Source organism: Glycine soja, chromosome 18 (genome assembly GCF_004193775.1).
Source record: "Glycine soja cultivar W05 chromosome 18, ASM419377v2, whole genome shotgun sequence".
Classification (NCBI taxonomy): Eukaryota; Viridiplantae; Streptophyta; class Magnoliopsida; order Fabales; family Fabaceae; genus Glycine; species Glycine soja.
Window position 1 is genome coordinate 8,242,856 of NC_041019.1, and position 23,874 is coordinate 8,266,729.

The following is a 23,874-nucleotide window of genomic DNA, read 5'->3' on the forward strand; positions in this document are numbered from 1 at the left end:
TTAGATTTAAATATTTAAAAAATGTTTTTATTTTTTAAAAATATTTTTTTAAAATAACAATTTATTTTTGTCTAAAATTTTATAAGTCTATAATGATTAAATACACTCAAAAGAGATCAAATTGTGAAAATATTTTATTAATATAATTATGATTTCAATGCTAGTATGATATTATTATTTTAGATAAAAATTAAGTATGATATTAACATGCAAAAATATAAATAAAATTAAGATAGAGAGAAAATAACTTAAAAAAGAAAAAATCATGAATGATTTAATTCAATAATTTAATAAATTATATGAGCTAAAAATTAATAATGTGTTTTGTATTTAATTAATATATATATATATATATATATATAATAAATTAAAGGCAAAATTATATTTTTGGTCCCTCAGTTTATCTCCAATTTCATATTTGGTCTCCCAGTAATTTAATTCACGAATCGGGTCCCCCTATTTTGTAAAATCATGCAATGTTGGTCCCTCATACCACAATTAGACGTTAACCGTTAGCAAGTGATGTTGACTGTCACGTGTCACGTTCTTATTGGATGATAACTGTCACGTGTCATGTTCTGATTGGTCAATGAAAACAACAATGCATTCCATCTTTCATGGAGTTGACATCCAATCAGAACATGACATGTGACATTTATCATCCAATAAGAACATGACACGTGACAGTCAACGTCATTGTTTAACGGTCAACGTCCAATTGAGGCGTCCGAGACCAACATTGCAGGATTTTATAAAACAGGGGACCAAATTTGTGAATTAAATTACCGGAGGACCAAATGCGATATTGGAGTTAAAGTAAGGGACTGAAAGTACAATTTTATCTAAATTAAATTATATGAGATAGGTCGGGTTCAAAAAAAATAAAATTCTTTACCCAACTCGTTCATGACCAATTCTTAATTGGATTGAGTTGGATTCGACCTAAACACTTAAGAAATTCTATCCAATATAATTAGGTCGGGTTAGGTTGAATTATAGGTATAACCATTATTCTCTCCGTACATTAATTAATTAGATGGAACAAAGCAATATGATTAGTCTCAATAATTTATGGGTTAATTTTTAAAAAATAATACTCTGGCTTTTTAGTGCAGTAGATATATAAAACTGTAGTGCTGAAAGTCTGCAACACTTCTAGTAATTAAATGAAAGACTAGAAGAATGGCCCTATACTTTAGTAGTTCAAGTAAATTCTACGTATATTGGAAATTCTTTAGCAAGAAATCATCACAACTTTTTGACCCATATACACTAGCCATATCATAATGTTTTTAAACACAAACATTGCAGTTTGTCTGCAAGACAAGTATCTTCTGGTTTAATAAGTTATTAAGTGGAATGAATAACAGCATTGAAGCATCACTAGCTTTTAATGTCACCAATCAATACCACTGACTGTAGCACCAAATCATTAAAATAATTGTTGCCTCAGCCAACTTGTCTTCCTTGATAACTATTGATGACTCAAATGTTGTCAATAATAGTTTTACATCAAGTTAAAGCATGGATAAAGCCATGAAAACAATAAGGATTTGTTTTGTCCAAGAAAATGTTTTGCTTATGTATTTTGTTTTCACAAATAATTATGAAAATGACATTATTTCCTTTGTTTCTTGGTTTATAACGTTTGTAAATGAAATGATGGAAACAACATTTACCATTTTGTACACAACTTTTTTTTAATATTGTTTTCAGTTTTCACAATTTTCTTTATAAAATATTAAAAATAGAGAATCACAGCCATCATTTGGATCCCCATATTCAAAGTATTATCCACTTAACTGTTCTATGACCATTGATTTTGTCCTTCTAAAAGACACCTAAGTGGATTGAGAGGAAAGAGTGTTTATAAATGACCTATGGCCTCGACTCCTCAGCGATGTGAGACTTTACTTCTACCGAAACATAGAGCAAAGTGAAAACTAACAGTTTTGTAATTATTTGTAAAAATAGAAAACATTATAAAGAAAAAGATTATCTTGTTTAATTTCTATGCACTGTCGGTATAAATTTTTTTACCGAATCAACCAATTAGAAAACACATAAAAATGCATAGTATATTCAGCAAAGCATTTTACGTGCCACGAAATCCAACAAGAGTAAGCAAAGCAACAAGTTTATCAGCAGAAGGACCAGAGAATGGACAACCAGGTCTCTCATCTGAAGTATTCAAAACAAGGTACCACACCATCTCTTTGCATCTAGAAGAGGTAATACTAAGTGGTGTGAATCCGATAGAGTCGGTAAATTGTGTCAGAGAAGGATTTTTAGCCAGCAATGTTGGTTAATTTTGAAAATCGAGATAATCCTGGATAAATCTGAAGTCGTGTATAAACACTTTCAGATTGAATCAAATTTCGGGGTTCAACCAAAATTGTTCAATCGGATAAAATCAGAAGATTATAATTCAAGAGTTTTGTTTTGGTCTTGTGAGTTTTTCACATGTTATGCTTTCTGAACCAGAATGATTATTTATAATCAAAGAACAGGTGGTTTTTGGCGGTTGATGGAAGTTTTTTCTATTTTAAAAACTGTCGTTGATGGAAGTTTTAGTAACTTCCATGTAACTTCCAACCGTTGATGGAAGTTTTTGTAACTTCCATGTAACTTCCAACCTTTGCCTAAACCGAACATCTCGTTATTACATTAAAACAAGCGTGCACTCTTATTTTAACATAATAAAGAGATCAATTACACTAAAATGTCCAACAAACCTCCCCCATTTTAGTGTAATTACCGATCAAATCACCAAAGTCATAACATACCACAAACTACTGCATAGATGAAATATCGTGACGATTGAATTTCATCTTAGCAAATTATACGTTTCAAATATTCGAATATCAGGGTGTCACTAAGGATTGAACCCTTTCTATTCATAATGAATACATGAAGATAATCTGCACAATAGTTTATAACATTACTCTTGCTCGACACTAGTTTTACTAGCCTGTGTCCCTATCCTTCATAAGCATATCAAAGCCAAGTCCCAGCTTCTTGAAGCGGCTAAACTTCATGCTTATATAGGTAGTCCTTTTCTTTCTTGCACCTGCAAATGCAATTTTTCAAAAGAACCATTGAGAAGTTATACTTCAACCTCCTTAACTTGCAGAACCGAACACATTCCTTTTGGGATACTTTCGATGATGTGTTCCAATCTCTACATGTTAAGCTTTCCACATTGAATTCAGCACCTAATGTCATATTAGATGGGAATTGGGTATCTTAACATAAGAGATTTCAGATGGACTTTAATCCTAATCCCACAGCCGACCTTTTCACGAGATCTCTACTTAACCCTTTGGTTAAATGATCGGCTAAATTATGCTGAGTTCTCACAGCCCTACATCCCCAAATTTTGAGATAACTCAAATTTGGTGTCTTTTTGTGCCAAAGTTCATATGGGGTAACCTTATTCCTTTTATTAGGAATTCGGTTCAACAAGTAACAGGCTGTCAACATAGCCTCACCCCAAAATCCTTCACTTAAACCCAAATAGGATAACATGGAATTCATCATTTCTTTCAAGGTTCTATTCTTCCTTTCGGTTACACTATTCTGTTGTGGTGTATAGGGAGCTGTAGTTTGATGTATTATTCCAGTAGATTGAAAATAAACCGGATCATAATACTCACCTCCCCTATCCGTACGAAGAGTTTTTATTAGCCCATTTTGATGAAGTTCTACCTCTTTCTTATAAATTTTAAATTTATCAAGAGCTTCATCTTTTGTATTTAATAAATATACATAACAATACCTTGATGCATCATCAATAAAAGTAACAAGATATTTTTTATGACCTAATGATGGAGTAGCATGAAAATCACACAAATCACTATGAATAAGGTCTAAGACTTTAGTCTCACTTTTAACATCCTTAAAAGGTTTCCTAGTGATCTTGGTCAACATGCAAGTTTTGCATTTTTCAATGTTCATATCAAAAGGAGGAATCATACTTGTTTTTGACATATCTTTTAATCTTTTGTAATGAACATGTCCTAATCTAGCATGCCAAATTTCTGATTTTGTCATATTAGTTGTAGAACTACACGAGGCCATACAAACAGATTCATGAACAAAAGGAACATCAATGTTTAATTTAAACATTCCATTACAACGATAACCAAATCCAACAAACGAACCATGTCTTGACAAGATGTACTTGTCACTTTCAAGTACTTGCTTGAAACCACAATTATTTAAAACCATACCAGACAATAAGTTCTTACGAATACCAGGTACAAATAAGACATTATCCAAATACAAACTTTTTCCGGAAGTAAAAACTAAATTCACACAACCTAATCCTAGGATTGGTTCAGTTGCAACATTGTTCATCTTCACAATAGAGCCATCATCGATTGGTCTAAATTCCTTGAACCAACGACAATTATCTTTGCACACATGGCTTGTTGCCCCCGAATCAAACCACCAAGCAACGTCATCATCCTTGTTGCTTTTCAGGATCATTAGACCCACTTGGACCAGCCTTGTTCTTTCCTTTGAACACCCGGCAATCCCTCTTTAAATGACCAGGTTTTCCACACTTCCAACATGACAATTTTGTCTATTTGTTTGGACCTTTGTTCTTATTTCCTTGAAATTTTCGTTTGTTACCTTTAGCATTGTAATTTTGCTTAATTGTTCCACTTTCCTCTACCATATTAACGAAAGAGGAACCTGCTACGTTTTTATCATTGACTTTGTCAATTTCCTGAGCCCTCAGCGACTCCTCAATCATGAAATGACTACCGAGTTGAACCAGAGTCAACTCTTCCTTCTTATGTTTCAAGGTATGCTTGAAGTCTTTCCAATAAGAAGACAGTTTATCAATTATAGATGAAACTGCAATGGATTCATCAATTTTCAAATCATGTTGAGTAAACTGACCCAAAATCCGCAGCAGTTCATTATATTGCTCCATAACAGGCCTCGAATCAATCATTTTGTAATTAAAGAAATTACTAACTAAGAATTTGTTACTTGAGGCATCTTCTGCCATATACTTGGATTCAAGAGAGTCCCATAATTCCTTAGCAGACTCAACATTTTGATAAATATCAAAGAGAGAGTCAGACATACCGTTCAGAATGTGTCCACGACAAATGTAATCGTCGTTCTCCCATTTCGAATGCTTCCTTGTTTGATCCAGAGTTTCGTCTTCCATATACACCGACATTGGTGTACTCAGCACATACACCACATTCAATGTTGTCAAGAGAAAGTGCATCTTTTTCTGCCATCTTCTGAAATCCTACCCTTCAAACTTGTCCAACTTCGCAAACTTGCTTGTCATCTTCGAACTATTGTTCGTCATCTCGAAAGATTTGATTCAATCTTTTGTTGGTTAATTTTGAAAATCGAGATAATCCTGGATAAATCTGAAGTCGTGTATAAACACTTTCAGATTGAATCAAATTTCGGGGTTCAACCAAAATTGTTCAATCGGATAAAATCAGAAGATTATAATTCAAGAGTTTTGTTTTGGTCTTGTGAGTTTTTCACATGTTATGCTTTCTGAACCAGAATGATTATTTATAATCAAAGAACAGGTGGTTTTTGGCGGTTGATGGAAGTTTTTTCTATTTTAAAAACTGTCGTTGATGGAAGTTTTAGTAACTTCCATGTAACTTCCAACCGTTGATGGAAGTTTTTGTAACTTCCATGTAACTTCCAACCTTTGCCTAAACCGAACATCTCGTTATTACATTAAAACAAGCGTGCACTCTTATTTTAACATAATAAAGAGATCAATTACACTAAAATGTCCAACAAGCAATGCCTCGGCAGCACTTGTGTTTTCACCCATTGCAACATAGTGCAGGCAAGTACAACCCATCAAGTCCAGCTCTCCAAGTTATTGTGCAGGCACATGTTGCACCAACTTCTCTACAATTTTCCACTGCCCTCCAACAGCTGAAACATGCAGTGCAGTCCTACATGTTAGAAAGTCTCACATCGTTTGCCTCAGTTCTTGGAATGCAGCATATATATTTGTTGAACAACTTCCCTTAGTGTCAATTGATTTTAAGTTGAAATCTACTATGGTACTAGAGACTATAGCCTATTTTCTCACATATAAAACTCACTATCAGCATCCCTAGAATTAGCAAAAGACCTGAGTAGACTTGATTCTGCCAATGCAATTTTTACTGCAAATGGTGAATGGAAACATGCACAGGCAGGTTCATTCTGCACTTTCACATATATAAGTTGGAGATCTTTGACTTTCCGTCAGGACACAGCAAATTTGTAAGCTAACCTTTTCCCAGCTTCAATTGCAATAGCTTGGAAATTCTATTCTTTACATTTAGAATGAAGGAGGACATGTAACACTTCAAGTAGCGGTTCTGCCAGTTCACAATATATTCTAGCCATAACATTTGTTTATGTACTATTAACTGTGCTGTTTGTGCATATTAAATTAAATGATAATGTATAAGTTAAATGGACATGAGATGATCCTTGTCCATTAATGAACATGTTACTTTGCTGCTGATTCTCACTACCACTGCCTCACTCTTTCTTTCTCTTCCTGTGGTATGGACAATATGCTACAAAGAAAAGAGTAAAAGCAATCAAAATTTTGTAATTTCAATCAATTTTAACTAATAAAGTAAAGTATGTTTAAAAAGTGTGTTCGTATCATTTCACAGAATGTCTTTTTAACATGTTTGTCAAATGTCAATCCTTGAAAATATTTGAATTTTGGTTTTTTTTAATAAGTATTTTAACATGTGCACACTATAGAATAAATATTTATTTTATATAATTAAAATTTATAATAAATAAATATCTTCAAATATATAAATCATATTTAAATTTATAATAAATAATATAAATTGCAATATGAGATTATTTTTAATTTTGGTTTTCCTATTAATTTTCTTCTTAAAGAAGCTTCAAGATTGACTTTTATTATATTAGATTAAATTGTTATTTTAGTATCGTTTTAATTTCTAATATGTAATTTTGGTTCTTTTTTTTTCCACTTTAAATATCTACCCAAGTATTTGGTAAGGTTATAAACGTTGCAGAAATTAGTCAAGTTTTAAAAGATCCTCTGCATTATCTCAATCCCCTTTAAATATCTACCCGGTATTTGGCAAGGATCACAAAGAAAAATTAATAAACTTGGAGCCAAAAATGAGAAATTTCATACAAGAGAGCAACTAAAAACAATGCAGAAACTCATGCACTGCTATAAACATTGAAGATGTGCCTGCTGCTAGCATTGGCAATAAGCATTTATTCTTCGTTGATTTAGGAATCACAAAAAGAAGAACTCAAAGGAGCAAGAATTGAGACCAAAGCTTTCAGAATCTCTCTTCTATTTTTTAAATCCAAGGTTACTAAAAGTCTCTTTGACCAGATCATTGCGAGCCCGAGCATAATTCTCTCTCATAGAGGATTCCTGTGATCTCTCAACAGAAGAACCATTGCGAGCCAATTTCTCATATGGGGAAGTATAACCATACTTCTTGTTCAATGTCTCCATGACAAAAGCATCGCGATCTCTGGTTCGAGCTCGCTGGGGTTCAACATTGACATAAGAAAGGTGCATCCCAACAGCTAAAATGGCAGCGCCAGAGAGGGAGACTGCTATGGTCATGGCCAGTTTCTTGGGTGTTGAGGGAAAACACAGCACCATTTGTCCAACCACCTATCACAAAGGTCATCAACTATCAAGTGAACATACATCAATAACTTATAGTACTCTATAGGGATTGAACTCTAGAACTCTTAATGCTACTGACGAATTAACCGTTTCAAAAGTTTATACCATGTGAAGGCACAAAATAATTTATGTCACCACATCTTTGATAACACAAATGCACCTTTCACTGGTGCATAACATTTACACGAAACCAAGGATTGTAATTGGCGCTGTGTGTCAATTCACTAGTCCTAGTTTTAATATTTTAATTAATAATTATAATATTTTTTACTTTTAAGAATAACAGGAAGAAAATATGGTGGCAATTTTGTAATTATATAAAAAAATGAAAACAGACACAAAACATTCACCATGTTGATATTCATATTAGAGGGCATTTTATCAAACAAGTGGGGTGCATCATCATAAAAAAAAGAAAACAAACGAACAAATAGAGCAGAAGCAGCATGATTCTACCAAACCATAGGCGAATTGAAAATTGGCATCACTATGAAAATCAGATATTTTGGTTTATCAGTTAAAACATACGGAATCACGTTTTGGCTTCTGGGTCTTGGTAATTAGCGCTTCTATTACTAAACAGCGGTTCTGAAAGCGCTTCCTCCTCCTTCCTTGTCTTTCTCTGTCTCTTATTTGCCCTTCGGTTTTAGTTACGGATGGAAATAGGATGTTCTGAACAAGGCATTACGTTGAACCTGCTTAAAAGTTTTTTTCATGTTAAAAAATTTAGTAGACCATCTATATATTTAAATAAGTTAATAGGCTAATAAGCCAGTATGAAAAAACTTTATGTAAAGCAGATCATAAATTAAGGGAAAAAGTATGTTATTGATAGTTAGGGGTGGGAATAGGTCAGGCTAGGCTTTAAAAGGCACGAGTCTAGTCTACGATAAATTTTTTAGCTCTGAGTCTGACATATAGTCTATCAAAGACTTTTATTTTGACTCGGCCTAGTCTTTTTAAAAGCCTGGTATGGCCTGATAGCTTAAAGTCTTCTTCATAATAAATATTTAATATTTTATGGATGGAATATGAACTAATAGGAAAGTTAAAGAAAAAGGAAAGTTAATAAAAATAATAAGGAATATAAAAAGACACATGACTCATACCTAAATTGTAATTACATTTTTACTTAATTATAGAAATAAAAGTTATGAAGGTAATCAAAGTCTGATAGTTTAAAAAAAATTAATTATATCCAAAAAATTAAATAAGACAATTCAGACTTTATGTAGGCCAGGTCGTAGGTCCCTGTAGGTCAGCCTAACCTGATAAATTTTGAATGAGTTAGGATCACTTACATCTGATAATTAAAAATAAAAGATATTTTACAAAAATCTCAATCTAATCATTTTATAGATAAAAATTATTTTTTAATCTTTTTTTTTAATTATATTTAGTTTGATTACTCTTATCTTTTGAAAGTTTAATTTAACTTTTTATTTATGTTTTTAAAAATAATCATTGTTTTCAATTTAGAGACACAATTTTAAACTCATTCTAATCATCATGAAACTTATTCTACTAAATTCAATTCATGTACATGAAAGTAAACTTATAATTAAGAAAAATTATAAATATAATTAAAATCAAGTGAAAAATAAATCCAACAAGCAATCAAAAAATTTTAAAAATTTAATATCAAATCATATTTGAAGATAAAAAAAATTATTTCATCAAAATACAAAATTATACTCTCATAAATTTTTATCTCGTACATCACATAGTCCATAATCTAGTATTATTTAGTTCTACTGATCACATTAAAAAAAAATAAACTTCTTTCCTAAAGTTTTTTAAATCAACAAACAAATATTATTAACATGGTAGCAGAGGTACCCAAATAAAAAACATATTACAAAAAGAGAATATCCAACTTGAAGCAATAAGGTTAAACTGTATTAATTAATATCATCTAACATAAGAATACCTATTAACCTCATAGCTAAGAGGTTGGACATCGCAAGGAATCTGCACATTTGTATATCAGGAAATTATACCCACCTCTAATAACATATCCCTCCTCCTATTACAAAAATCTCAGCACCTTCTAGCCTTATATCCCATCCTATTCAAAGAAACACCTCACCCATCGCAACCCAAACACAACACAACAATGTTGTTCCTGAGTGTATAACCCTCAGCCCAACCCACCAAAGCATTTTGATTAGGCACAGAGAAGGCAAAGTGGGAGTGTTGCTACTCCACTGAGCAAGTAAAGCCTGGTGCCAATGATCTCAACCATGACCAAACACAGAACATAGCATCCTATACCATATCAGAACTTTGAGCAGACTCTATATTAAAAACAAGGTTATTTATTCCTTTTCTTCCAAACACAAAAAATTAATACACTCCATATAACATTCAATATATAGCTTCCAATGCCCAAGTGTAGCCAAAAATGCTCTTGAAGTGATTCCGGTAAAGCTAGAGCAAAATCTGGCGAGATCCAACTGTAGCATTCCAACCAAATTTTAAACACAACTTTACAGTTTAAGAGTATTGCTGCATAGTTTTCACTTGTTGATTACAGAGTGGACACATCAACTCAGCTTCATCTGTGATAATTCCCCTCTTCCACAAGTTATCTTTAGTGGGAAGCCTATCTATCAATGCTATCCAGATTAAAAACGTAACTTTCCTTGATATATTTGTTGGGTTACAAGTGTGAGGTGAAGTCCCACATCGGGTAGAAGTGGAAAGGTTGAGCACCATATAAGTGAGGAGAAGACCCACAAACCTGAGCCTTAAGGTTTTGGGTTAGAGTGTGGTGTCAGGCTTCACTTATGTGGTGGCTCGTGGTCCACAGGTGTACCCCTCGAATCTCCCCAACAACTGATATCAAGAGCTTTTGGTTACTCCACGGGATTTCCTTAGTTTAAAGGAATTAGTGGGAGTCTTCTCAGTTTAGAGGAGACAGTGGGAGCAATGGCATTAGAAGAGGGGAAGGTGAAGATCAAGAAGTTCGATGGCAGAGATTTCAGCTTTTGGAAGATGTAGATAGAGGATTATCTATAGTCCTGTTGATTCATGGATCATGGACTCAGGTGCGTCGTTCCACACTACTCCCTCTAAAGTTATTGTCTAACTATGTTTCTGGAAGATTTGGAAAAGTTTACCTTGTAGATGGAAAATCTCTTGACATTGTCGGAAGAGGTGATATCAACATCAAGACCTCCATATGGTAGCAGTTACTGAGGCTGTCAATAATTCAACCATGTGGCATCAAAGACTTGGACACATGAGTGAAAAAGGAATGAAGCTTATGGCGGCAAAGGGTAAGCTATCAAGCCTCAAGCATGTTGATGTTGGTGCTTGTGAACATTGTATCCTTGGAAAGCAGAAAAAGGTCAGTTTCTCAAGGGCAGGGAAGACTCTTAAAGCTGAAAAGCTAGAATTGGTGCACACAGATGTTTGGGGGCCAGCCCCAGTGAAATCTGTTGGAAACTCACGCTATTATGGGTTTATTTTCTTAAAAATAAATCTGATGTGTTTTCTGTGTTTAAAAGGTGGAAAACAGAAGTTGAAAATCAGACAGGTCTAAAGGTTAAAAGTCTGAAATCTGACAATGGCGGGGAGTATGACAGTCAGGAGTTTAAAGACTTCTGTTCACAACATGGGATCAGAATGATCAAGACAATACCAGGAACACCTGAGCAAAATGGTGTTGCAGAAAGGATGAATATAACCTTGAACGAGAAAGCAAGGTGTATGCGGATCCAGTCTGGCTTGCCTAAAGCATTCTGGGCAGAAGCAATAAACACAGCAGCATATCTCATTAATAGAGGACCATCAGTTCCTTTGAATTATCAGTTGCCCGAAGAAGTATGGTCTGGAAAGGAGGTAAAACTTTCACATTTGAGAATTTTTTGTTGTGTTTCAAATATACTGACAGACTCTAATAGTAGAGATAAATTGGATCTGAAGGCGAGGAAGTGTTATTTTATTGGTTATGGATCTGACATGTATGGCTACATGTTTTGGGATGACCAGACCAAGAAAGTTATCAGAAGCAGGAATGTTACTTTTAATGAGAACTTATTTTATAAGGACAAATTTTCTGCACAATCTACATGTGCAGGTAAACTGTCAGAAATTTCTGAGAAAGCACCACTTGAAGAAATTTCAGAAAGTGATGTAGCCAACAGAAAACAGAGTACAAGCGTAGAGGTTGAGTCAGAACCAGAACCATCAACTCCTCCAAGAAAATCTAGCAGAATTTCAATACCACCAGATAGGTATTCCCCTTCATTGCATTATTTGTTGTTAACTGATGCTGGTGAGCCAGAATGTTTCAGTGAGGCTACACAGGGGAATGACACTATTGAGTGGGAGCTAGCGATGAAAGATGAGATGACATCCCTTCAGAAGAATAAGACGTGGTCTTTAACTAAATTGTCAGAAGGAAAGAAAGCGTTACAAAATAGGTGGGTCTATAGGCTAAAGGAAGAATCTGACTGTAGAAGAAGATACAAGGCGAGACTTGTGGTGAAAGGGTTTCAGCAGAAACAAGGAATTGATTTCACAGAGATCTTCTCTCTAATTGTAAAGATGACTACCATCAGAATTATTCTGAGCATAGTAGCTGCAGAGAATCTTCACTTGGAGCAGTTAGATGTTAAAATTGCATTCTTGCATGGGGATTTAGAGGAAGAGATCTATATGACCCAACCAGAAGGTTTTGAAGTGCCAGGCAAGGAGAATCTTGTATGGAAGCTTCACAAAAGTTTATATGGCTTGAAACAAGCATCGAGGTAGTGGTACAAGAAGTTTAATGAGTTTATGAGCAACTCAGGATTCAAAAGATGTGACATGAACCATTGCTGCTATGTTAAAAAATATACTAATAGTTATGTTATCCTTGTCGTGTATGTTGATGACATGTTGATTGCAGGATTTAGTATGGCAGAAATTAACAAATTGAAGCAGCAGTTGGCAGAAAACTTTGAAATGAAGGATCTTGGTCCAGTTAAACAAATCCTTGGTATGAGAATTCTTAGAAACAAATTAGAAGGAATTTTGAAGCTCTCTCAGGAGAAATATATACACAAGTTGCTTGACAGGTTTTACCTTGGAGATTCTAAGACCAGGAATACCCCTTTGGGATCTCATTTGAATTTTTCAAAGAAGCAATCTTTGCAGACAGATGAAGAAAAATGTTACATGTCAAGAGTACCATATGCATCAGCAGTTGGGAGTTTGATGTATGCTATGGTGTGTACCAGACCTGACATAGCACATGCAGTGGGAGTTGTCAGTAGGTTCCTATCAAATCCAGCAAAGGAACATTGGAAAGGCGTAAAGTGGATACTCAGATATCTGAATGGTACTTTAAAGATGTGTTTGTGCTTCAGAAAAGGCAATCTCACTTTACATGGATTTTCAGATGCAGACTTGGGAGGAGATTTTTTATACCAAGAAAAGCACCACAGGCTACATTTTTACCTTGGGAGGTACTGCTGTGAGTTGGAAGTCTAAACTTCAAGATAGAGTTTCTCTCTCAACCACGGAAGCCGAGTACATAGCTATCTCAGAAGCAACTAAGGAGATGATTTGGCTAAAGAATTTTCTCAATGAATTAGGGAAAGAACAAGATGATGCTCCAATGTTTAGTGACAGTCAAAGTGCTATAAGTCTTGCTAAGAATCCAGTCTTCCATTATAGATGCAAGCATATTCAATTAAGATGTCATTTTATCAGGGAGTTGATAAATGATGGAGACTTATCTTTATTGAAGATCTTAGGATCAGAGAATCCAACAGATATGTTGACTAAAGCTGTTACAACTGACAAACTGAGGTTTTGCATTGCCTCAGTTGGCCTTCAAGGATAATTGAAGATGAAGGCGCTACACTAGGTAAAGAGTCGATGAACTCATTGCTTACAAGGAGCTGCTAGAGTTTGGAACTTAGACCCCAAGTGGGAGAATTGTTAGAGTTTGTGGTCTTAGTTCCTTTGTCCCACATCGCTTGGTCTATAAAACTTGTGTGATCTTAGTCCCACATCGCTTGGTTTGTAAAAACTTGTGTCTCATTAGTTTTATATATAGAGACACCTTGTAAGCTTTTATGTACAAGTAATAAAAAGTTCTCCTAGTGTAGCCGTGGACGTAGGCACATACATTGTGTGCTAAACCACGTTAAACTTTGTGTCATTTTCTTTCTTCCCTTTATTTCTTTCTCTTCTTTTATTGCTCTATACTAACAATTGGTATCAGAGCTGATGGTTCAAGTTGGTGACCGGCTCAGACGAGTATGCAAGTACCGCAAGTGGCCAGAATGGCTAGCGGCACAGCGTGCCCCGCAGGTGGAGCGGGGTGGCCAGAATGGCTAGCAGGCAGGGCAAGTTTCGCAAGTGGCCATGGCTATACTCGTGGATGATAAAGACTTCCGCTCGAGGGGGAGACTACCATGTGGAAGAGACTCACACTTGAGGGGGAGATGTGTTGGGTTACAAGTATGAGGTGAAGTCCCACATCGGGTAGAAGTGGAAAGGTTGAGCACCATATAAGTGAGGAGAAGACCCATAAACCTGAGCCTTAAGATTTTGGGTTAGAGTGTGGTGTCAGACTTCACTTATGTGGTGGCTCGTGGTCCACAGGTGTACCCCTCGAATCTCCCCAACAATATTTATCCGCCATACCTCTGCTAAGGTGATGTGTAGAGCCTTTAAGCCACCATCTGTTCGTTGTGAATATGCAGAATTTGTAGAGGGGCTTACTCTCCAAACCCAAGAATCAACAATGCCGTTATGTACCTGCACAGTTTCCAAAAGAGTTGTTAGTTGTAAAAACTTATCCCTCTCTCCCACTCAAAAGGTTCTCTTCACCTAAACTCCCAAGACCATATGTCATAACCTCCAAACTCCCATATTCTCCTCCACCTCCAACTTTTGTTCCAAGATTTAATATAACCTTGGAAGCAAGTTTGCCAAAATTTCCATCCACTCAAGTATCAACCCAAAATCTCACTTTATCCCCAATTCCTATTTTTCACCGGATCTCATTATCCAACCATTTTTCCTGATTAAGCCCCCCACACACTTGTGAAATGTAATAACAATGTGTGTATTCAAATTGTATATTTACATGTTTACAACGCGAGATAAATAGCAACTTGTGCCAACAATTAGTAATTAAGATAGGCTAAAAATAAGGCAATGAAATGACTGAGAATAAGGCAACAAGATCAGCACCATAATGGCCAAATAACTATACAATATTTTTTAATAAGTAACCGGTGCTGGAATGAAGGGCTGAAGGAGAGAATCAAGGAGCAGCACTGCCAGCATATGTAGATGTACTAATTGTAGAGTTTCAAGCCAAAAGATAAGGTGCATATGCATATTGGGAATTGGATTTTTATCACTAAGGTTTAGGTGGTTTAAATGCAAAGTGAATGATTGCATTTTAGAACCTTAGATGAATGAATGCATTAGAAGTTATTTTTGTTTCAAATTCCAAGAAAGATAAGGTGCGTATGCATATTGTAGAGTTTCAAGCCAAAAGATAAGGTGCATATGCATATTGGGAATTGGATTTTTATCACTAAGGTTTAGGTGGTTTAAATGCAAAGTGGATGATTGCATTTTAGAACCTTAGATGAATGAATGCATTAGAAGTTATTTTTGTTTCAAATTCCAAGAAAGCTTATTTATTATAATTGGTGAAAATCTTAACTATAAATATAGAAGAGAATTAGTGGAGAGAAAACACATGAAGAGAGAGTGTGTGAGAAGAAAGATTGTGAAATAAAGTCACTTTGTTGAGAGAAAAGTGTCTTTGTGTGAGAGTGTTATCATTCCTTGTAACCATTGAGCGGGGTACTCAGGTTTGTAGAGTGATACACAATTTGGGGTGGGTTACTATCTTGTAATCATTTTTGTGATAGTGAAATAATTTTTGAGAGGATTCCGTGGACATAGGCAAGAGGTGTTGAACCACATTAAATTTTTGTGTTTGCTATTATTTTTCTACGGTGTGATCTTTGTGTGTTTTTACGATCCTTTGTGGTGTGGGTAATTTTATTTGTGGGAGCATTATTTACACAACAGTGGTATCAGAGCTATGGCCAGGAACACACAAAGGTTTGAGATACAGTTGTTTGATGGGAAAATAAATTTTATGATTTAGCAGAGTACTATTCAAGACCTTTTGGTGCAGCAAGGTCTTGATCAGGCGTTAGAAGATGAAAGGTTAGCTTCTATAAATGAAACCGAGTGGACTAAGATTCAAAGGAGGGTTGTGAGCATGATTTGGTTAGCCCTTTCTCTCGAGATAAAACACAACGTGTTGAAGGAGACAACACCGAAGGCCTTGTGAGAGAAGCTCAAGAATATCTATGTGTCAAAATCGTTAACCAATTGCTTATGTTTAAAGATGGATTTGTATCAACTCAAAATGGAGATGAGAGGAGATCTCCATGACCACATCAACAAGTTCAATCAGCTAGTAAGTCAATTGTTGAATGCAGATGATAAACTCTCTAATGAGGAGCAGGCGTTGTTGTTATGGCCTCACTACTAAGGTCGTTTAAAGCTTTGGTTCAAACGTTGCTTGTGGGAAGATCAACTTTGAATTTGGATGAGGTGACTGCTGCTCCTAGAGAAAATGGGAGAATGATGAGAACTGAAAATATTGATGATGAACACAATGCAATAACTTTGATGGAATCTGAGCGAGGGAGGAATCATTCAAGGAAACATGATGGTCCAAGAGGAAGATCAAATCACAATCGCGTCCACAACGAGATATGAATCACAATCGCGTCCACAATGAGATATGAATTACCCCAAAGCTACTCCGGTGAAAGTTCACCCTTAGTCCAAAAACTAATTCAAACAATCTAAGAATAATGTTGATAGTAAAGACATTTTTCACATTTACCTCTCCCATAAAGATTGTACCATCAACATATTGTAGAAAACTAATCTCATAATTATGCTTTCCAACCTTATACCCCTCAAATAAGTTTTTTTTTGTGCTTTCCGCATCAAACCATTCAACCCTTATGCGACAATCAAGAAAAGAAAAGGATCCAAGGGATCACCTTGGCATACTCCCTTTGTACACTTGAACTATGAGTTGGACTTCCATTTAGCAATAGCGAAGCCCAAGATGACTCAAGGCACCCCGTTATCCATTTAATCCAAGCACCATGAAAGTCAAGTCTACAAAGCTTATACAAAAAGGAACTCCCAAGAGATCGAATCATATGCTTTTTTGAAATCAACTTTGAAAATAAGACATTGTTTCTTCCTTCTCTTAGCATCATCAACCACCTCGTTTGCCACCAACACACAACGTAAAAGTTGTCTCCCTTCCAAAAAGACGTTTCTTTCCGAGAGTGATCTTTATTGGAATACCTTATAAAAAATAAGTTATTGAAAATATAATCTTAGTTAGTTGAAGAGTATTTGTGTGATGATATCATTGGGTGAAAGTAGTTAAAATTTTTTTATAGTTAAGTCCATCAAATTTGTTTCTGTTGCATATAATTAAATATTCTTTTTGTTCCTTTTTAATTGTTGAATTTTGAAGAATAAAATATATTTATATGTCATTTTCAAAGTTCTGTATTATATTAATTATTGTTTTGTTAATTATACTCTTACTTTCATTTAATCTTTAATTAATTTACACATCATTTTTGTGGAGTAGAAATAAAAAAAAAAGAATAAAATAGAAACTCGACTACTATTTTTTTAGGATCAAGAAACTTTATTGCATTTATTAGTTTCTACAAACCTTAAAAGATAATTTTTTTTAAAAATAATAGTCCCATTAATTTTTTAAAGCTATTTTTCCCAACAATAACCCTAAACATAATTAAAAAATAAATTAATTAATATTTGCATTGAAAAGAGATATTTATCATAAGAATAAGTTGATAAATAGTAGAATGTATTGTTATTGGTAGTTAGTAGATAATTTATGACAAAGTAAATGAAAATTTAAGGATATTTTAGTTTAAATTTATATCAATTAAATGTTTCTTAATTACTGTGTCATAATCTTAAAAGATTATTATTTTAGGGTGAAGGGAATAGATAAAAAGGAATGAAGACAATAAATGCAAACATAAATTAATTAAATAAGCTATTACGTACTATCTACAGTCATTTATATAAGAAACAGAAAATATTTTCTTAGTCCTCGTTACAAGAAATACAAGATTACTTTTAAGTGTATTAATTACTAAATTTATGTTTTACCCATAATTAATTTTAAGATCTACTAATAGTATACACTCATTTTATATGAAAATGAATGCATATATTGGGTTATTAACAAAACAAAATATAATAATCGATTAGAAAAACTATCTCTTAAAAAATAATTACTGCTTAAATAATTTAATACTATGGACAATTTCAAAATAAAATAAAAATTTATCACATTATTAATTAAAATTAACCAATTTAATTATTTTTATTAATCTTGGTAAATTAAATATTTATTTTTTATACATAAGACCAGATCGCATTAACTAGACTAGATGACATGACAAAAACACTCTTCATAATATTATTTGCAATAGAAAAAAAATTATATACTAACAATAGAAAATAATTTTATATTATCATGTAATATAGCATAACATTAAAGTCATTAATTTCTTATCTTTCAGATGTTAAGTTTCTCATACATTCTTTTCGTGCGGTTAAGAGTGATTCATTTAAAGGATTTTGTTGTCATATGCCCCCTACAGCTACAGTTACAGCAATACTATTAAATACAAATGGTTAAGGAATAAAAAAACAAAAATCAAATTATAGTAAATAAAACGAACGTGCATTTATCATCTGAAAATTCCAAATAGTATTTAGTACAGACATGCACCAACAAAACCCTAATAAGAAATCACAAAAAAAGAAATCAGTCTCTCAAGAAATATTATGTCAGCCAAAAGTTTAACTCACTTACAAATGCAATTTGTATGTGTTACTTAAATATAAAGTACCTGTCAAAATTAGTCAGAAAATAATGTGCTAGTGGAAAAACCTATTGTACAACAAAGCCGTTTAAGGAGGAAAACTCAATATACAAATAAAAAATTTGGGACCCCCCTTTTCAGTATACAACTTGGGACAAGGAGCAAGTGAAGGAAGCAAAATCCACAGCAAGATGCCACATACTGTGTCTGGTACTAACAATCCAGCATGCTATATAAACCAAGACAAATAGACCTTTCTCTCATGGCTTTGATTCTGCACCTTCAAGGGTGTTGTAGAATTGTCAAGTTAAATTCAGTTTAGAAGAGTTATGCTATTTCTGCTCCAACAAAATATCCCCAACTTTGAATCGCTTTCTAGTAACCAAACTGACTGCAATTAAAGATAAAACATTGCAAGCCACATATAATGTGAATCAGAAAATTAAAGATCACCTTCCATTCCACTACTCGAGCTCAGATATCAACACTTCCAAGCCCAAAACACTCAACATCCAAGGCTTTTCATTATGTCAACCAGCTCTTTGATCACGGTTCCAGTATCAGCATGTGATCCAGCAAGGTTGATTGCATGATACTCTAACCCTTTCCACCGCGAAATATATGCAAAATGAGGTCGTCTGAAATAGCTGCTAATGATCTCCAGAATCACAGTTTTAGGCAAAGCAGATACTATATGAGTAAGACCGGCACCATGGGCGCCAATGATGACCGATGCATCTTGAATGGCTCGCACCTGATCCTTCATAGACATGTGTGCGAACAATCCATTGACAAGGTTAATTTTACACCCTTTATAATTAGATGCCCAGCTCTTCAATGAGTCAAAGACTTCTTGCTCGTTACTTAGTCGTGATTCAACTTTACCGCCATGACGGGGATGAGCTAAATAATCTTCGCGACGAACAAAGAGAATGTTGTGTCCAAAGAGTGGTTTTCCACCACGGTGTACGTTTAAAGGTAGCCCAAATGCTGCTCTGACCATTTCTCCAAACTCAGAAAGGCGTGCAGTTTTGTGGTCATCGGGGTTTTGCCATAGTTCTTGAGCAGGAGCTCCATAACAATCTATATCTTCTGTTAGTCCCTTAAACAATGCCGTCTCATATCCCAAAGGTGAGAGAATAGCATGACGAAAACAAACTGAACCACTGAAGTTTTTAGCATATCTGAGGCTTGAGAATAAAGCTCTCCATGTCTCTTCAAGAGGAGCCTTAATTTTTAGGAGGAAACTATTAAATTAACATCCAATTTCCATATTTGTTAACAAGGTAAACAAAACTAACCAATATGTGAAACATAGTACATGTGTGTTCATTTAATTTATGAAGAGAGAATAAGACAGTTATATTGAAGCAAAATAATTAACTTGCAAACTTAAAAATGAAAAAAAGAAAAAGAAAAGAAAAGCCAACATTGGTGTCTAACAAAAAACTCACAATAATCATGTTGTTGAGACTTCACAAGAGGGTATTGTAGAATTGTTGAGAATTGGAAGTTTAGAAAATTATACTTTGGATTGGTACACTGTATCAAAATTCAACCCCTCTTTCCTAAAGAATAACAAAATACCAAAACTATTGCACAGGCTTTGGAAATGCAAAAATAAAAGGAAAAGCTAGAAAAGTTAAGCTAGGTCAATTTAACATTAATTTTTCAATTATAATCAATATTTAATCTAAAGTTTCCTACCAAAAAAATTTAAGAAATCCAAATATATACTTCAAATATTGATTTTATTTATTTAGATCTGGAAACCCAGCTTGGTCCAATCAGTCCCTTTTATAGAAGGAAGCAAAAAGCATCTAGATTGTAGAAGAACATCCCAAGTTATCAATAACTACTTGTTAAAAATTATTCACATAGTTAATAACCTCTTCTTAATTCTTCACATCTCAAACATCCTTTTCAAATTTAGTATTTCAAAATCCTACATTTCACTTCCATAATTTTTTGGGAGCTTAACCTAACAGCTAATGCCAAAAATCATTTAAAGAGGTAAAATGTATGCAAACCAACATCACAATAGATACTGCATGCTTTACACTTTCTATGCTTTCTTAGAATGCAAACCAACAGCATTAGAATGTTGAAATTAAATGAAACAAATAAACAAAACTGATCATGCATACCACACAATGGCCGTCAACAAAGATCAAATGTGGTCGATTAGGCAGACCAGTCACTCTAGAAGAAACATAAGCACTGTACCAGTCTGTAACAGTGTGAAAAAGATTAGCATACTCAAAACGTGTCACCAGAAGGGCAGGCTCCTCAATCCACTGCAAGTAGAAACCCTCTAGTCAAGCACACAGAAAAACAAAAGTTGTACAAATAAAGATTACAATATACAGTAAATTCTGTAAAGAGAAGGCAATTGTGAAAATTAAAAGCCAAATCAAAGAGAAAAAGTATACAGGGAATGAAATGAAAGGTTTTAGCAATTGAATATCGAATACACATTCATTATAAAAAGAGAGGAATGATTGCATCTCTAAGAAAGTCTCTTAGGCCCGAAGCTTGATATAGAATAAAGGTATGTTTATGGCCACTCTTTGGTGTTCTGTTCATGGCTTTTTCAGGGGAATTGCTATCTCTAATAAGCAGAAAAATTGGGCAGGACTTGCTGCATTCTTAATTTGTTCTATCATTTTTGCATACAACTTTTTCTATTTTGAAGAATTTCCCATCCTCCACTTATCTCTGAAAATAAATTACTTTCCTTTCCTATCAAATAACCGATCTTACCCAACCATTACATTAAACCCCCCACTTGATCAGGAAAAATAAAACACTTATTTCCCCCTAAAAGTGAACCTCAATTTAATGAATCTTTTAGAAACAGACAAGGTAATAAATTAATAACGAATCACCATAAGAAAAATCCAATTCAGAATCATCAAAACAATGAAAATCAACAGCCAATGTCATAGACTCCACAATAATTCACACTCAGTTCAAGCACCACTCATTAAACACTCACCACTAAATTCACTAAATCCCAGAAAAATAAAACCCTCAAACTTTCTCCCCAGTCCAAAATTAGAAACCCTACATGAACCCCTAATCACAAACACCAGCATGATCAAAGCCATAAAAATCCAAAAGTTCCACTCCACTCACCTCATCAGACTCAAAATCCTTCCATCCCATGATCCGTATCTTGCTAATCAAATCCCGCACGGTAACTCGTAACATCTCATAAACACTCAGATCACGAATGCCGCAAACAAAACAGAGAGAAAAAGGAAAAGAAAAAACTCTTTTCTCCGAGTCCAAATTTAGAAACCCTACATTAACCCCTGACCACAAAAACCCACATGAACAAAAGCATAAAAATTCAAACTTTCCACTTCCTCGCCTCGTCACACTCAAAATCCTTCCCTCCCAAGATCCGGTTCTCGCTGATCAAACCCTGCATGGCGTGTCTCGTAGCATCACTCATAAACACTCACATCACATGACCAAAGCCACAAACGAAACCCAGAAAAATAAAATAATAAGAAGAAAACCTAAAACTTTCTCCCGATTCCAAAATTAGAAACCCAACAACATAAGGCTTTAAAAATCAGTCCGTAACCGCGATTCAACCACAATATGAAAGTTTTTAGGTGTCTGCAACCCGCAACTGTGACCGCAATTTAAAACCTTGTACACAAAAACCCAGCACCAAACAACACACACACCCACATGATGAAAACTCAAACTTTCTCCCTAGTCCAAAATTAGAACTCCTAAACACAAACACCCTTATGATGAAAAACCATGAAATATTCAAACTTTGCACTCCCTTCTCACCTCATCACATTGAAAATCCTTCCCTCTCACGATCCGAATCTTGGCGATCAAGTCTCGCATGGTGTGCCTATCGATCCCTCCCCTTGGCACATACTCATCCAAAAACTTTTTGTCAACCAAAAACTCCCGGTCAACGACTTCACCCCCGTCAACCTCAAACGCACCGTTTTGAAATGCGGGCAGCTCCTCCTCCTCCCTCCGCCCCATCACCGCCGATAAATCCTCCCCGCCCTTCGCCATGGCGATCCTCTCCGGTACCATGCGGAGCCTCCCTCCCTCGCACACCGAGCTCCGGAGCGTATCGCTGTGGCGGCACCGGAACCACCCGGCTCCGCCGCGGGAGAGGAGGAGGTCGCGGCGGCGCATGAAGCCGTTCCCGAAGTAGGCCTCGCAGGAGCGGGGAGGGGCCGTGGTAGGAGCCTGCGACCACGGTAGGTAGGAGGGGAGAATAGGCCATGGCTTTGAGAAGTGCGTTTGGTGGGAAAGTGGTGTGAGATAGGTGCGAGGTTTTTTGAGTTGTAAAGAAGAAGAAGGAGAAGAAGAAGCTTTGTGGGTGATGAAGTAGAGGAAGAGAGAGAAGGAGTTGAGGACGAAGAGGAACAATAGCGTTCGAACAAGCAAAGTGGTTCTTCTGTTCATGGCTTCTTCTTCTCACTTTCACTTTCTCTCTCTGAAGCGGAGATGGAAGGAGAAGTAGGTGCGTGATTTTCTCAAACGAAGCAGGCTAATAGGGTGATGACATATATCACGTCGTGACGTGAATTTGGTCCCTCTTCTCTTTCTTCTTTCTTCTTTCATAAGGTTTTCTTCTTCCTTCCTATTCACTTATGTGTAACGTTTTTTTTTTAACTAGATGTAGACGCGTTTCTTAATACATGTTAAATATCTTAGTATAAAGTATCCTTAACTAATATTAGGAGTATTCTTTTTCATTTTCATAATTAATTAAAAAGATTAAAAAAAATATTAAAATATACGTAATATTTTGTTTGAAATTTAAAATATTAATTTTTTTTAATGTCCATGCTAAAATTTTAAACGTCATACAATATAATATGAAACAAAATATAATTTTCTCCTCCCAAACATATTGTTTGTATTTTTAAAGTATTTCTAGCCATGCTACTTATTGTAATTAGATGACAGAAAAAGCAAAAGTTTTGTGGAGATCAAATTCTACTCAATTCCTAGTGAGGATAATAGATGATATACATAAAAATGTTTAATTTAAAAAAAATAATCCGCTAAAATATCATTTCAACCATTATGTTTTTTAATTTTAGTCTTATATTTTAAAAATATTATTTTGATTTGTTTATATTTGTGAATAGATATAAAATGCTAATTTCTTTCATTAGTGATGATGTGATATTAATATTATTATTTTATTATATTTTCTCGTGCCTAAAAATGTCAAATTATTTG

General features: G+C 34.7%; 1 protein-coding gene and 1 long non-coding RNA gene across 3 annotated transcripts; both read right to left on the reverse strand.

Moving 5' to 3' along the window:
• Positions 1-7,122: 7,122 nt before the first annotated feature.
• Positions 7,123-8,433, reverse strand: LOC114395863. The gene is made up of 2 exons (XR_003663130.1): positions 8,228-8,433; positions 7,123-7,684 (listed from the first exon to the last, which is right to left on the reverse strand). It is a non-coding gene; the product is annotated as an uncharacterized LOC114395863 (long non-coding RNA).
• A 10,045-nt stretch (positions 8,434-18,478) lies between these two features.
• On the reverse strand, positions 18,479-23,260 carry LOC114396542 (beta-1,2-xylosyltransferase-like). 2 transcript variants are annotated; one of them, XM_028358572.1, is made up of 4 exons: positions 22,450-23,260; positions 21,775-21,828; positions 20,784-20,933; positions 18,479-19,864 (listed from the first exon to the last, which is right to left on the reverse strand). In XM_028358572.1, the coding sequence occupies exons 1-4, from the start codon at positions 23,086-23,088 to the stop codon at positions 19,142-19,144; spliced, it is 1,566 nt and encodes a 521-aa protein (XP_028214373.1). In that variant the 5' UTR covers positions 23,089-23,260; the 3' UTR covers positions 18,479-19,141. The 2 variants fall into 2 exon arrangements, with proteins under 2 accessions (XP_028214373.1, XP_028214374.1); XM_028358573.1 differs by lacking the exon at positions 21,775-21,828 and having other exon boundaries at positions 22,450-23,258.
• Positions 23,261-23,874: the final 614 nt, after the last annotated feature.